Source organism: Dasypus novemcinctus, chromosome 16 (assembly GCF_030445035.2).
Source record: "Dasypus novemcinctus isolate mDasNov1 chromosome 16, mDasNov1.1.hap2, whole genome shotgun sequence".
Classification (NCBI taxonomy): domain Eukaryota; kingdom Metazoa; phylum Chordata; class Mammalia; order Cingulata; family Dasypodidae; genus Dasypus; species Dasypus novemcinctus.
The window spans coordinates 82,571,561-82,586,043 of record NC_080688.1 but is presented as its reverse complement, the minus strand read 5'-3'; the positions used below and the strand labels follow the sequence as shown (position 1 = coordinate 82,586,043).

General features: G+C 33.8%; 1 protein-coding gene across 3 annotated transcripts in view; it reads right to left on the bottom strand.

Moving 5' to 3' along the window:
* The window catches only part of CDH7 (cadherin 7), a 130,920-nt gene that overhangs the window by 63,440 nt on the left and 52,997 nt on the right, over positions 1–14,483 (bottom strand). For all 3 annotated transcript variants that reach the window (XM_058277868.2, XM_058277869.2, XM_058277871.1), the window contains exons 4-6: positions 12,294–12,413; positions 3,500–3,667; positions 1,037–1,224 (exon numbers count right to left, since the gene is read on the bottom strand). In XM_058277868.2, coding sequence (XP_058133851.1) covers positions 1,037–1,224; positions 3,500–3,667; positions 12,294–12,413 — 476 coding nt within the window. The remainder of the gene's footprint in view (positions 1–1,036; positions 1,225–3,499; positions 3,668–12,293; positions 12,414–14,483) is intronic.

Sequence of the window (14,483 nt, the reverse complement as noted above, 5' to 3'; positions counted from 1 at the left end):
TGAGCTAAAACAGCAGCTGTCCACTGGAAATAATTGCAGAAATGTTTTGCCCATTGGCTTGGAATCAAACATATGCTTTCTATAACAACTAAGACATAACTTCCTTTATTGATACGTGTTAATTATTGAGGAGTGTTAATTACAAGTTATACACCTGGACTGTCAAACTGCCATAAAGCTCCTGGTCTAACTGGGGGAGGAGAGAGATCTTCCTACAGTTTTTAACTATTTGTGTTTTAAATATTTGAGATAATAAGGTTATATTTAATCATAATTCCTTTTGATTTTTAAAAATTTAATCTTTGTCAAAGATCATGTCTATAAGAGCAGAGAGAGTAAAGAGTTCATTTTCCCTCACATCAAGCCAGTATTAGAAGCTAATTACAATGTACCATGGCGAACAGTCTTTGGTTTGGATTATATTTTCTTTCTCTCTCCTTTGTATTTTCATTTTAGGGATTATGATAGATTTTACCTTTTTATATGACTTCTTCCTGTAACCTTTTTATATGACTTCTTCAAGTACTTACAATACTACATATACATTTTCTAAAAGAATGATTAGTAGTGAAGAAATTCTCAACAATTTTGGTTTCTGTTTCCAAGGTTATTTTAGATTATTTTCAGGAATGCAGAGCACCTTTCCAGTTTGCTTACAAAGGCAGTCGAGTGATGTCAGAGTTTTATTAGTGGAACCATCAACGAAGAACCATATTCATCTCTCCAAGCAGATCACTGAAAACAGCACATTTGCCAATGTGCCTTATTATTATAGTATATTGATAAGGGCTGTGAGTTCACTCAGAGAATAGAATTGAGTGGGTGTTATTATAAAGGCCATTCAAATTTCCTCAGATTCTCACACTTAACTATAAATGCACCATTCTGTTTCTAAATTTAAAATAGCAATATTGCCACATGGCCATATAGTTTTGTCAAGTATATTCTTCCATCAAAGTAGAATGACTTCTCAGTGGAATAATCTCTGTATTGTGACCCTGGTAGAAAATAAAGATAAAAATAAAGAAAGCATTACCTTCTGTATAGTAATGATTCCTTCTTGGGTATCTTTGTCAACAGAAATCTTGAAAATCCCTAATCCATCACCATCCACAATTTTGTACTCCATTTCAGCATTAGCCCCTATATCTGCATCGGCAGCTTTAATTCTGGCCACAACTGATGCCACAGGCAATGATTCAGGGACGTTATACTGGTAAGACCCTGTGAAATTCAAGACAAGAAATGAACAAAAGCTTTTATCAAGTTTGCCAATAAAAAAATCAACTATCTATTTTGCCCCATCTTGCTAAGTGTGCTGTTGTTCCCCTTCAATAATAAGATGCTACAGCTGTATGAGACAAATAAGTTCCACAGAGCCTCGCGAAGTCAGACAGGGATCATTAGGTAATAATCACAACATGACAACAGAAACACATGTCTCCTGAAAGATTGAGAAAAGAATGCCCCTTGCTGTTCTTCTATGATGAGAACTATGCCCGCTTCAATAAGACAACGTAATTTTAAAAATTCTCCTGATGAAGTACAGTTGAGGTTTCGGATGGTCATACTTCTGATAACTTAACACTGAGATGTGCTTAAATGTATCTTTTCTGTGAAAGTTTCAGAAAACTGGACAAGGAGATTTATGAATGACAATGTAAATATTCTTTTGGCTCATACACTTGCCAAGGGTAAGAGTGCTTTTTTAGGTTGCATGTAATGGCACAATGGTACAGGACATAGGTAGCATTATTTGAACAGCAGGTAAGAGAAGTGGGGGAAGCAGATGAAGAGGATCATAAACCAAGGACCATTAATTAGAAATGAGGAAACACCTCCAAACACTATGCTCCATCACTGTGTTTTGCTATTCATTTACTTTTTCCTGTTTACTGGACCCTCTCCCATTTTCATTAGTTTGTAAGACTGTGATGCATTTGAACTTTCCTGTAAAAAGAGAAGAAATGATCCTCTTTGGGAGGAATATAGAAAGGAAAGGTAGCTGTATGAAGGGACCACATTTTAGGCTAAGATTTGCTGTTGTTTGCAGTTGTCTAAATTTTCTGAAGAATTACTGGTTATTTAAAAATGATCACAACATATACTTATCCTTCTTAAGTGACCCTTTTCGCACATCTAGAAATGTCCAAAATAAAATCCATTTAGTTCAAGTCTACAATTGTAATTGAATGGCTGAGAAAACACTAGCAAAAATTAAAAATCGAATGCCATATCCTTGGATTTCCTTATTTTCATAAGTAGGAGAATATCTAATAAGCTAGAAAACCTGTACTCTATCTTGTCAAAGCATGACAACTGAAACCACAAAATTCTTAATGTCAATTCTTAGCATTCCAGGCTTAAAGAAAAGAGAAGCAATTCGCTTTGCTGTGATCACAACATCGGGGCGTTATTGCCTTTTTCCCTGCCATTCTTCCATCCTATTCCTGGCTCCATCGAGTGCCCCCAGAAGGTTATCTTCAAGAAAAAAATGCTAAGCTTGGGGTCAATTTTTTTCTTATATTTCCAGGAGGCATGTCATGTTTGTTATATATATATTTTTAAATATGTAAAATAAAAATGAACTATCTAAAGAGGATGTAGTTGAATGTAAAAATGGTAGCATTCAGATATGCTCAGAAAGTTTCCTTGTTTGGCACTGTTCACTTCTAAGATCTGGTTGTAAGACAGCTTAGTTCTACCTTTCTATCAGACAAGTATTTTAGAAACTTTGTGGTGGGTGCAATTTCCTTATTTCCTTGTGCATTCTAAAGAAGTATCACATACACTTAGAAATAAACAGGAACAAAGAGAGACAGATGAAATTCTTTTTACAAACAGGGTACCTCTACCTAGAGAATTTTTTTTTTTCCTTTTTCTTGGTTAGGTCAATAGCCTCTTTGGTCAAAGAAGTTAAATGAGGGCATGTGGTTTTCTGGTTCCCCAGACTGATTTATTTTGAAACACTGAAAGTTTACACAAGAAAAAAGTGGTAGAACTGCTAAAGGAATATTCAGTGTACACGAACTGGTTAAACACATTATGCAATTAAATATAAAAAGTTCAGTAGTCTTCTATTTTTATCTTTAAAAATAGAACAGTATTTTGTTGTGTAGATTTCATAAATCATATTAGAATACTAGGAATTAGTAAATTCTTGTAATTTATAGACTATGAAAAAAATATGAAGTCAGAATAAAAAGACATAAAGAAACTTGATAATTGTCTATTAATTAAAATGTGAGTGAAAGAAAAAATCTTATTCGAGTTAGGTAGGATATATGCAAATATAAGTTTGCTTCTATCAGTTTTCAATACCCTTTTAATTCCACATTAGTGGAATTAAAATCATGTCCCTGATAAGATATAAGTGGAGGAATGCAGTAAGAGAATCATTGGATTGAGAAGTACTGGGGGAAGAAAGTCCTTTTAAAGACACTTTCATAGACCAGTGAGGAAAGTTATTAAACTTGCACCATTTGACAAAACATCTTACTTCGTGGAAAGCGAGGCGGGTTATCGTTGACATCAGTTAGGGTCACGGTGACTGACGTAGTGCCTGACAGTCCTCCATTCTGACCAACCATATCCTTTGCCTGAATAACAAGCAAATACTGGTCTTTAGCCTCTCTATCCATGTTGGGAAGGGCGGTCTTGATGACTCCTGTAAAATTTCAAATCCCAGTAAAATATATCATGAATTACCACTTTTATACTAACAAAGATCATTGACACAGGTAGCAAGTTGCTCTTGAGCTGTTGCCTTTTGTTACTGTTCTGTTTACTTTGATTATTTTTAGTGCATTTAAAGACCAAAGGGATGTGATAATTATATTAATAACATAAAGCACAGAAAACTCTGGTAATATGGATGGACAGGAGTTCTCCATATCAGACAGAGAGGATTATCTTTAATAATGGAAACATGGTTAAGGAAATAACAATGTATAAACAAATAAAACGGACCACTCATCTAGAATAATGGGCAGTCAGCTGAACAAGTTCATGGAAATGGACCTCTCCTTTTCCTCCCTTTCACACTTTCCAACCACATGATTTGCGGTGACTTGAAATCATAAGTAATCTTTTGGCTCTTGTCCCTACTACTTCTTGTCCAGCAATTTATTTTTTTTTTTTTCATTTTTTTTGGTCTTTATTTTTTTAATGTTACATTTAAAAAATATGAGGTCCCCAAATACCCCTCACCCCCCTCACCCCACTCCTCCCCCCATAACAACAACCTCCTCCATCATCATGCAACATTCATTGCATTTGGTGAATACATCTCTGAGCACCGCTGCACCTCATGGTCAATGGTCCACACCATAGCCCACACTCTTCCACAGTCGAGTCAGTTGGCCATGGCAGGACATACAATGTCCAGTAACTGTCCCTGCAGCATAACCCAGGACAACTCCAAGTCCCGAAAATGCCCCCACATCACATCTCTTCCTCCCACTCCCTACCCCCAGCAGCCACCATGGTCACTTTCTCCATACCAATGCCACATTTTCTTTGATTACTAATCACAATAGTTCATGAATAGAATATCAGTAAGTCCACTCTAATCCATACTCTATTCCTCCATCCTGTGGACCTTAGAATGGTTGTGTCCACTACACATCTATATCAAGAGGGCAGCAATTTATTTCTCTTAAAATACTCTACAATAATAAATATGAGCATGATCTATACTTATAATAAGCCAACACCATTTCAAATTGTGGGTGTGATGTGAGATGATCTCATGTTGTTATCTAATGGCCTGAGAAAAAGTACCAGAGATGATAAGGACTGTGTTAATGGAAATCAACAACACTGAAATTATTGGTGAGTGTCACTGCTGTTTGTTATCAATTGCATTTAATATTGTCATTATGATTTCGGATATATGAGAAATGCATTTCAGAATTTCAAGTTGCCTGACATGGAAACTTGACTCAGTTGTCACTGTTGCAGTGAATTAGTTGTTTTAACTAACAATGAACAACCATTTAATTATTATGTAAGTATTTTGGACAATGATAATATATTAAATTGCCACAGAATCTGTTTTAATTATGTTACATGTAAATATATAAAATGGCATATATACCCAATATATTTAATATATGTATAAATATTATTAATTGAAAAAAATATTTGCTATTGATCTACATAGACCTCAGAACTAGCAGTATGAGAGCATCTTTACTAATGAAACATAAGGAGTCCATAGCAATCTCTTACCTAAATATTTTTTTGGACTGTGATCTTTCCCCCAAAAGGCAATGTCTTCCTTATTACGCACATAGGACCATTATGTTTAGTCTTAGCTAGAAAATGTCTAATGTTTCTTGTCTACAGTTCTAACTTCTAGGGGGAGGTTAAAACTTAAAGCCTAACTCACATCTGAGGGAGAGGACCACTGGTTTCATGAACTCCTCAGGGGCAAAACTGGGAACTGGGTTGCTTAATAGAAAATTTCTTTTTCCCCCAGAGGAATGTAATTGCATTCAGACTGGGATAAGCCTTTTTTGCCTGGTGTTCAGCATAAAACTGTTTTCATATCCTCTCAATATATAAAAAGAAAAAGAAAGCTGTCAATTGTCTAAAGGCTACTTCCTCAGTGGCCACATATAACAATAGTAGGTGTTCTATTTTAGTTGCTAAGAATAAGTTTTGAGGGCAAATTTACACCCATCCTATTTGTCACAACATTCTACAGTATGGGAACAGGTGAGAAAAATCTCTCAATAGTTTAAGAATAATTTAAACAATTATTATTGGTTTATAACATTCCAAGTTGAATAACACTCAATATATTAAGCAACCATATGTTTGGTTAGGTGAACACTAGCTATTACTCTCACACACACTTATGCGCACAAGGCAGCGTACACCAATATTTTAAGCGTGTAAATTACACTTCTTCGGGTGGTCCAAGTATTTTTAAAATCTCTTATAATTCACTAACTGCAATGTGCCACTTTTGCTACAATGACAGCAATACAGGATCACTTTAAATAATAACTTCTTTGAATACTTTCAGCTATCTACAGACTGCTTATAATTAATCTCTGAAATACCACAATGAAAATCAAATGACACATAGTCATATAACCATTAGGTCCAGTTGATAAGGATCTGATAAGTAAATAGTCTTAGAACCAAATAGTTTTGTGACATCTATAATGAAACAAGCTTTGACTTCACTGAGACTCACTGTCACATAACATAAATAATGCTGGTCTAAGAGTTTTGGGACATATATATCTCCATCTTTTTTTCCCTGTCAACCATCCTTTATTGATTTGTACCTTTTTAATTGAGCATTGCCCCTATTGAATATTGGGTCAGTAAAAATGCATTTTGTGCAGGTGACAAAATAATATGACAATGAGCTAGCTCTAGAAAGATGGCCTACCCATCAAGTTTTAATTTTAAATGTCTATTCATCTTTCATTTTTCTTCTAATGTAATTTGTATAAGTGAGTTGTCATCCTTGTACATATTAGGATGGTGAGAGGCCCACACCATCTCAACTAAGCAGCAAAGCAAATACCACAGGCTTGTCCTCATGTTTTTGTATAGTAGTATTGTTTCTGAAAGGAAATGTAGCATTATAAGGATAAAGTCTGGTAGCCCAAGTTACTCATTTTTCATACCTCTAATTGTCTCTTTACAACTGATCCTATAAATAACACTTTTTTCCAAAACAAAATTCATTACTAACTTTGCAAAGTAATGCAGGAGGCAATGATAATTTCCAAATACCTCAACTTTTAAACTATTTTTTGACAAGGATAGAAATAATTGTGAGAAAACGGAATTTAAATAAGGACATTCAGTAATAGATTTCTCGCTGTATGAAACTGCTAGCTTTTACTTTTAAGTATAAAGAGTTTAAATTTGGAAAATAATTCTCATACATTGGGTTTCATTTGTGTTTTGTGACTTTTTATGTAACACCCACATTAACTCAAGTATATATGTATAAATTAGCAAATTATTAGCAGTTTTCCTCTGGACTGGTAAAGGCCAATTTTGTCTAGCTAGGTCTCTAGAATTCCATGAGATTTTTACAGAAGATAGCAATCTTATTTAATTTCAACAATCAATAAGTTTAAGCTATTAATGATAAGAAAAATTATATTTTAGTTCTTTGGAGAAAAAACTTGCTGAGATTTTAAGCTTTCTGAATACGAAATTTTCTGCAGAAGCATCATCTGACCCAGGAACCCAGAAGCTTTCATGCATTTATTACCCATGTTTACAGAAAGCATTATGCATAGAAAATATAAACTTACCATTGACATTACTCAATAATGGTCTGGTTTTTTTTATCTATGGGTAAATTTCTGATGATTCTCAAATGTCTAAGCAGCCACTGATGATTATATATATAGAGAGAGAGAGTTCCAAAGTATATTCAATTACCTTGGAATGTTCTTAGAAATTTCATATGTTTACCACATTTGACACAGAAGAGGCATTTCTGGAATCTATGCCAGTTTGAGGAACCCAACAATCCTTGGGTTCTGGATTCTGCAGGTTTTGGGTATCCCCAGGAATCCAGTTCCCCAAATGCCCCGGGGCAAAATGGGCCTTTACAAACATGGACAGATACCACTGAGAGTTCAACTCACTGGGACTCTCATGACTGAAATCAAGTCACTATGTTTAGATATTCCCTTGAATGAACTTATATAACATGGAGAATTTCAACAGTGAAAAACCAACATTCACAGGGATGTAATTAATTCTGGAATGATACTTCTATGATAACTATGGCCTAGGTAATCTGAATTTACCAACTTTAGAAACCATTTGCATTCCTAACTCTCTTTGTTATGACATTTTTTTCCATAGCTACTCCAGGAATGTTAGGTCTATAGAATTATAGAGTAGACACCTCAGTTCCTTCGTGGCTGTCTTTGCCTAGGAAGAGGCAGGGTCTGTAAATGAAATAATTCCATTTGGTACAACCATTGTCAAAAGTGCACAGACAATCTTCAAGAGACAACCACCAAGACAGGGACAGAAGAATCTCTACACAAGTATAAAACAGTTGAAAATCCAAGCTGTGTGTCTGACTGCTTTGCTATTAACATAAATAATTGGAGACCATGTAAGCTCTCTTGGTAGCTGCTTTAGAATTAAAGCTTTTGGGGGATTATGGACCTGTGGATAAGAAGAGATGTTACTGGTGATGAGGTGAATGTGTATTTACATGTTCATTGTCTTTCTCTATGAATTATTAATATTTAAAAAGATCTCAAAATGTCTATTACCAAGATTAAAATATTCTGTTTTATAGGATGCTTAGAAATACACTGTATATTCATTAAAAAAGTCCAATGCAATATTTTGCTAGTGAAGATACAAACACATATTTAGGCATAATGTGATCTGTTGTTATATTTTAGGTAAGAAGCACTCTTCTATGCACATTCTGACTGGGAAACAAAGATCACTTTTAGAATTCATCATGAGTCCTAAATATCATCTTCTTTCCTGGGGAGAGCTCCTAGTTAAGTATTTCATGAAGCAGAATAAACATAATTCATCCTGGGATATACTGATCACCATGCCTATTCTTTTTACATTCAAACAATGAAATTTTAAAATAAAATTTCCAAAATTTTTTGAAGTTACTTACAATGTAACTTCAATAAAGAATTGGAGAGCAAATGAAGAACCAGTTAGACAAGCATTTTCAGGTGTGAACATCTTTGGTAATTGATTTGCACTGGGAAAATAAATGTACTTAGTTTATATTTTTAAAAAACAATGTGTCTTAACACATTTTGAGGTATTTCTTACAAATCTGTAGAATTAAAGCATTGAATAAGTATTATGTTCAAACAACATTCATTTTACAATTTTATTTAGAAATTGAGGCATGCAGGAATATATCCTTCATAAAGTAGTCCCAACTTTTAAGAAAAAAAATTCATGGTGCTTGAAGGTTAAATTTCAATGGAACTTGGAAACTGGAATAAGTATAAACATTTAAGATCTGCTTTTGGCTTTAAAAATTTACTCCTTTGATGATAATCATTTAAATACTGGGATGTTAAGTATAAAAGGGCTTAATAAAATAGGCAATAAAATCAAGTACTGTACTTTTACTGTTTGACATTTATCAGTCGTAAATCACACTGGGAGGAAACCCACAGCTTTGTCTCTTACTAGGGCTCAAGGGCTAAGTAAGAAACCTCTAGGAGAAAGAAAACAACCTACTTTAAAATTTAAAATCAAAAGTTTTTTTTTGGATATACATCTTAATTTAAACTTAAGATAAAAAAGGTGAATATCTTCCTAATACATTTGTAGTTCTTTCTAAATTTGTCTAATGTCTAAGCCTTGTATTATTTGATTTCTCTATTTCTAAGTGAAGCTTATCATGGGCCCATCAAGAGATGGAGAACAGCCAACAGTAGTAACAATGGATGTTTCTCGAATGACCAAAGACTCCAGAGCTGGAGGCAAATGAAGAATCAGGGAGGAAAGGATGCCTGGCAGCCCACGATGGGACATCCTCAGAAAGCCCTAGAGGAGATGATGCCCCTGTACAATGTGAGTCAGGCCATAGAATGGAACGTGTGTGGAGGGCACATTTGGGATGGGGGGCTATACCACTTGCTTTAAATAATGATGTAACGAGCACATATGTAATATGAAAGTCAGGTACCCTGTAATCACTCCTGCAGTGAATAAGAACAAACTCCTAAATGACAAGTGATGAACACTCCATTTTCCAGGGCCACCACCCTCATGGGTGTATGACCTGGGCAAACATGGCGATCCACACAGAGCCCGAGGCTTGGTCTAGTACTCCACTGACAAAGGCTTGAAATCCTTAATTATTTTAGAACAAGTGGCCCCCATATTTTTCATTTTGAACTGCAAATTCTGTAGCCAGACATGCCATCATCCAACAAGAACATGGGAGGGATATGCTTGTAGGTTACAGAATAATGAATACTCCTCAGAAGAGCTTTGTCTCCAGGAAGTTTGAGGGTGATAGGAAAACAGATGATGGAAATCTACATCACCCTGTTCTGCTGCATTGTTGTTTCTGTTGTGCCATTCCATATGCTGGTCAAAGTCATTCATCAGTACTAGTTTGTGAAGGTACTCACATTCTAGTTTTGTGGATGGAGAAGTTAAATGGCTAGAAAATACAGTTACCCTCTAGTCCTTCAGCCTGCAAGTCATACTACAGGTGGAACAGGAGCTCTGAGCTATTAACCATGCTACTTTCTGAGAAGTTAAACTTATAAAATTGCACCTAACTGTGATGGATGGGGTCTATTTTTACATATTCTCTATTTGATATATTTTCAACATTTGTCCTGTCAAATATTTTACTTTCTTCCCCCAAACTCTCAGATTTGGAGATGCAGAAAATAATGCCATTTATTTCTCACCTAGATAAGAATCAGACTGACATTACATAAGAAAGATGAACTGGAACTTGATTTGCAGCTCTCTGTACCCTTAGGGATCAAAAACTTTCAGATTGGTAAGAAAAATGCAATTTATTTTTTCTTTCAAGTAATGTTTTCTCCATTAAATGACTTAGCAAAATAGCAGAGAGCACAAAAATGCCCAGATTTTTAATTGCCATAGGAAAAAAAAGTCTCAACAATAAACATGTTCAACAGCATTAAAAAAAATTACACTGAAAATTTTTCACCTCTTATACTATATGATCCTCTGGATTCCTAAATGAAAGTTAAGTTGGAAGTACAAATGATATATCATGCCATGATATAAAATACAGCCCAGTTGATCATGAATCAGTGATGCTTTTTTCCTACACAGGAAAATCCTATTATCTGACAGCCAAGCTAAAACTGCAAGCCAATCATTATTAGCAGCAAAATATTTAACCCTTGGGATTAGTACATGCTATTTTTGAACCAGTTATATAATGCAGGCGTGTATAATTTGTGAGAAAATTGTCAGAAACCTGTCAATGTCTTTCTAGATTGTAAAGAGTAGATATATATGGGAAGGGGTGGGTGTTTGAATTAAGCTTTCTCAGATCTGTCATTAAATCAACCACCAGCACACTTTCTATATTCTCAGAATTCACATTGTAAATCAAATCCTTTCATTTCCTTCTTCTCCAATACTTGCTTAATCAGAACTGTTCCTTCTCTACTAGATTTTCCAGGTGGTTTCCAAACTCTACCACTAAATTTATTTATACCACTAGTATAAATAAATGCACTGCAATCTCTATGAAAATTCTAATGAATAATAAGCTGGGATTTCTCTATTCATGTACATTATAACTCATTCTCCAAAGTTATTGAAGTATCTAACCTCCACAATGATTTGAGAATGAATTAATATTGTCATTTTTGTAAATATGGAAAATAGGATCAAGGGCATTCAGATATTCATTTAGGATCATAAGTATAAGTATATATCAAATATGCAAAATTTCAAACATAGATATTTGAGCAAGAATTCTACTCCATGTTAATAGAAAATTTTTTAATAATACGGAGACATTTTGGATTTCCACAGTAATGAAGAGAATAAATCACACACCTATTTCCCTAATAACCATCTAGGCACACAGAGACAGAAAAGAGGACTAGATTAAAATACTATTTTGTAACCAAGATAACAAAATTCTAGTTTACAGTCTTACTTAATAGATACCATTTCAGCTTAAAAATAAAACTGACCAAACCATCCAACCATGTAAATATTCTATCCAGGCAGTCTTGAAACACAGTATAAAGATTTTTCCTAAAATTAAAAAAAATAAGCTTTTAAGTTTAGGTTTTGATTTAGCGATCATCATTGTAATTGTTAGGTTTAAATTAATTTTCCTGAGAAAAACCAACCTCTGGAAGCATATACTGAACCTATTAACTCTTCAATTACATGGCAGGGGATTTCTGTTTGAGATTTACATTTTCCTTTAATAATGTGTCCTAAGTGAATTCATGAGAGAAAACAAAAAAATGTAAGAGTCAATACCACAGTTTCCTTACACATAAGACTAGCTGAAATATTTTAACATTTAATATTGTGATTAAGCTTAGTAGAATTACTGATAAATTTAATAAAACATTCTAATAAATATGATCATCCTATAAATAACTACTGAATAAATAATTAAATAGCTCTATAAATGCTATTATCGAATTATACATATTGAGAGGAGCATAAAATTAAAATACAGTGTCTGCTACCAGTGCCAAATATCATAAAAAAACAAAAAATTCTAAACCAAGATATAAATCATGTCTCTACAAGGAGTGTCACAATTCGATTTTTACCTGTCTTTGGTTCCACAGAAAAGTATGGCTGTCCTTGCAGGATGCTGTAGACCACTCGGGCACTGTTCCCGTAGGTAGGATCATCAGCGTCGGTCGCGGTGACTTGTACCACTGAAGTCCCTGCGCACCAATGCAAGAGTCATTGGACTGAGCACTTTCAAATGGCACACGATGTCAGAAATCACAAAATGCTGCAATTTACACTTGGTTTATATGTGATTTTTGCATTTCTCTTGTTTCAAGGTATAGGAAAAATTGAGACATGTTTTTTTTATAAGGCAAACCTGAAAAGATTATACCCACTTACAAAAAAACTTCAGGAGTATTTAGGGAAATGAAAATATGTTGGCCAAAAAATTAGATTGGGCATGTACTTCAGATCTGGATCTACTCAGAATTGAAAGGGATTCAAATTTTAGGCCTCTCATTCATCAGGGTCAAATTAGGTCTTATCAACAGCAGCTCCCATAAGTCTCATCCAGGAGACAGTGTAACAGCACCTTGGACAGCTCAAGTCATTGACTGTATTTCACTACTGTAAGTAAGTAGAGCCAGACAGAAACCAACACTACGTTAATTGTAGTAAGAATATTTGACTGATCCATTTAACTTGACATTAGGTGGCTATCTTGTATTTTTGGTAACATGTTTTATTACTTATTTCAATTAATTCATTTTAAATTTGAAATGAAAAATTTAAACTTTCCCAAAAAGGAGCAGCATGGCAAACTTTAAAAATTGCATTATATTAGGTCAGGGTTTATTCACTATCATAGAATATTGTGTTACATGTGTTTATTTTAATATGCATTCATTTATTCCAAGTGGAAAGCATTTTCTGATCTGTTCTTTCTGTTGTCCATTTGGAACGCAATCTTCAAAATGTTAGAAACTCGTGTTTGCTTACTTTATATATTTAAGTACATATATCATTTACATTCTATATGATAAGGAGGGGAGAATCTCATTGACTAGAGCCCTTTTTTATGTATTCTCTTACAGTCCTAAAGTGCTACCAATAATTTCCTGAAAGTACAAAATTTTGAATTTAATACCTCTTTCAGATATATTCCCACAGACTTTGCCTTTTTTAATGCCTTAAACATTTCATAAGTCATTTTCATTAAAATCCATTCTCTTTTCCATCCTATGATCCCTTACCAAATCTTTTTTTTAAATTGAGTGAAAATTATTAAGTTTTACGTACGGCACCATTTTTAAAATTCTGAACTTTTTTTAATTTGATATACTTAAGTTACTGTCTCCTATGAATGTCTTGTGGGACCAAAATGGTGAAAGATTTATTTTTAAAAAACGTTTTCAATTCAATTTAGATTATTTTCAAGTGTTAGAAAAATGACTGCTAATTCACTATACATAAAGCATAGATTATCTGTACAGAAATATTAATTCTGGTGATGTTTAAGTATTGATTTACACAATTTTAAACAAAATAATCAAAACTACCCTTCGGTAAATTTTGTTCTGTACAGATCCCATGATATATTATTTGAAGTGTTCATCAACTAATTTATATATACATATTTTAGATAACTTTAGAGCTTCCATGCGTTCCACTACTCTTTTGGTAATGAATTACGAGTCCTAATGCCGAACAAATGCATTTTAAATCTAATAACTATTTAGCATTCAATAAAAAGTAGCCTGAATATGAAATGTAAGGAGCATATAAATTATATATATCATACTGCTTTGTAGCTATTATATCTATTTGGTTATAATTAAACACTTTCTTAAAAAAATAAAATAAAATAAAATAAAAAACCACTTTGATAATCTATGACTCAATATGAATCCACATAATATATTTTATGTACACATTTTTCTAAATTCTCATTTTGATTTTAACTCCAGAATGTGCTGAATTAATGTCAATTTAAACCCTGAAGTCCTGTAAGAAACATTTTCTAAAATTTGCTGAACCAATTTGAATTGAACAAACAACTAAAATAACTTACAAGTGAGTATAATAAGTATGACACTGCTTGGTATCAGAGAGGTACCATCAAAATCAAAATCACAGTACATCTTTGAGTCTCTAAAATGAAAAGTTCACATTAACCCAACTTGCACAGATATACTCTACTATTCATAAACCAAAGAAAAACTCTAAGAAGTCAGTGGAGAATGCCCCAAACCCCACTGTATTTATACAGAGCTGCTCAAGCA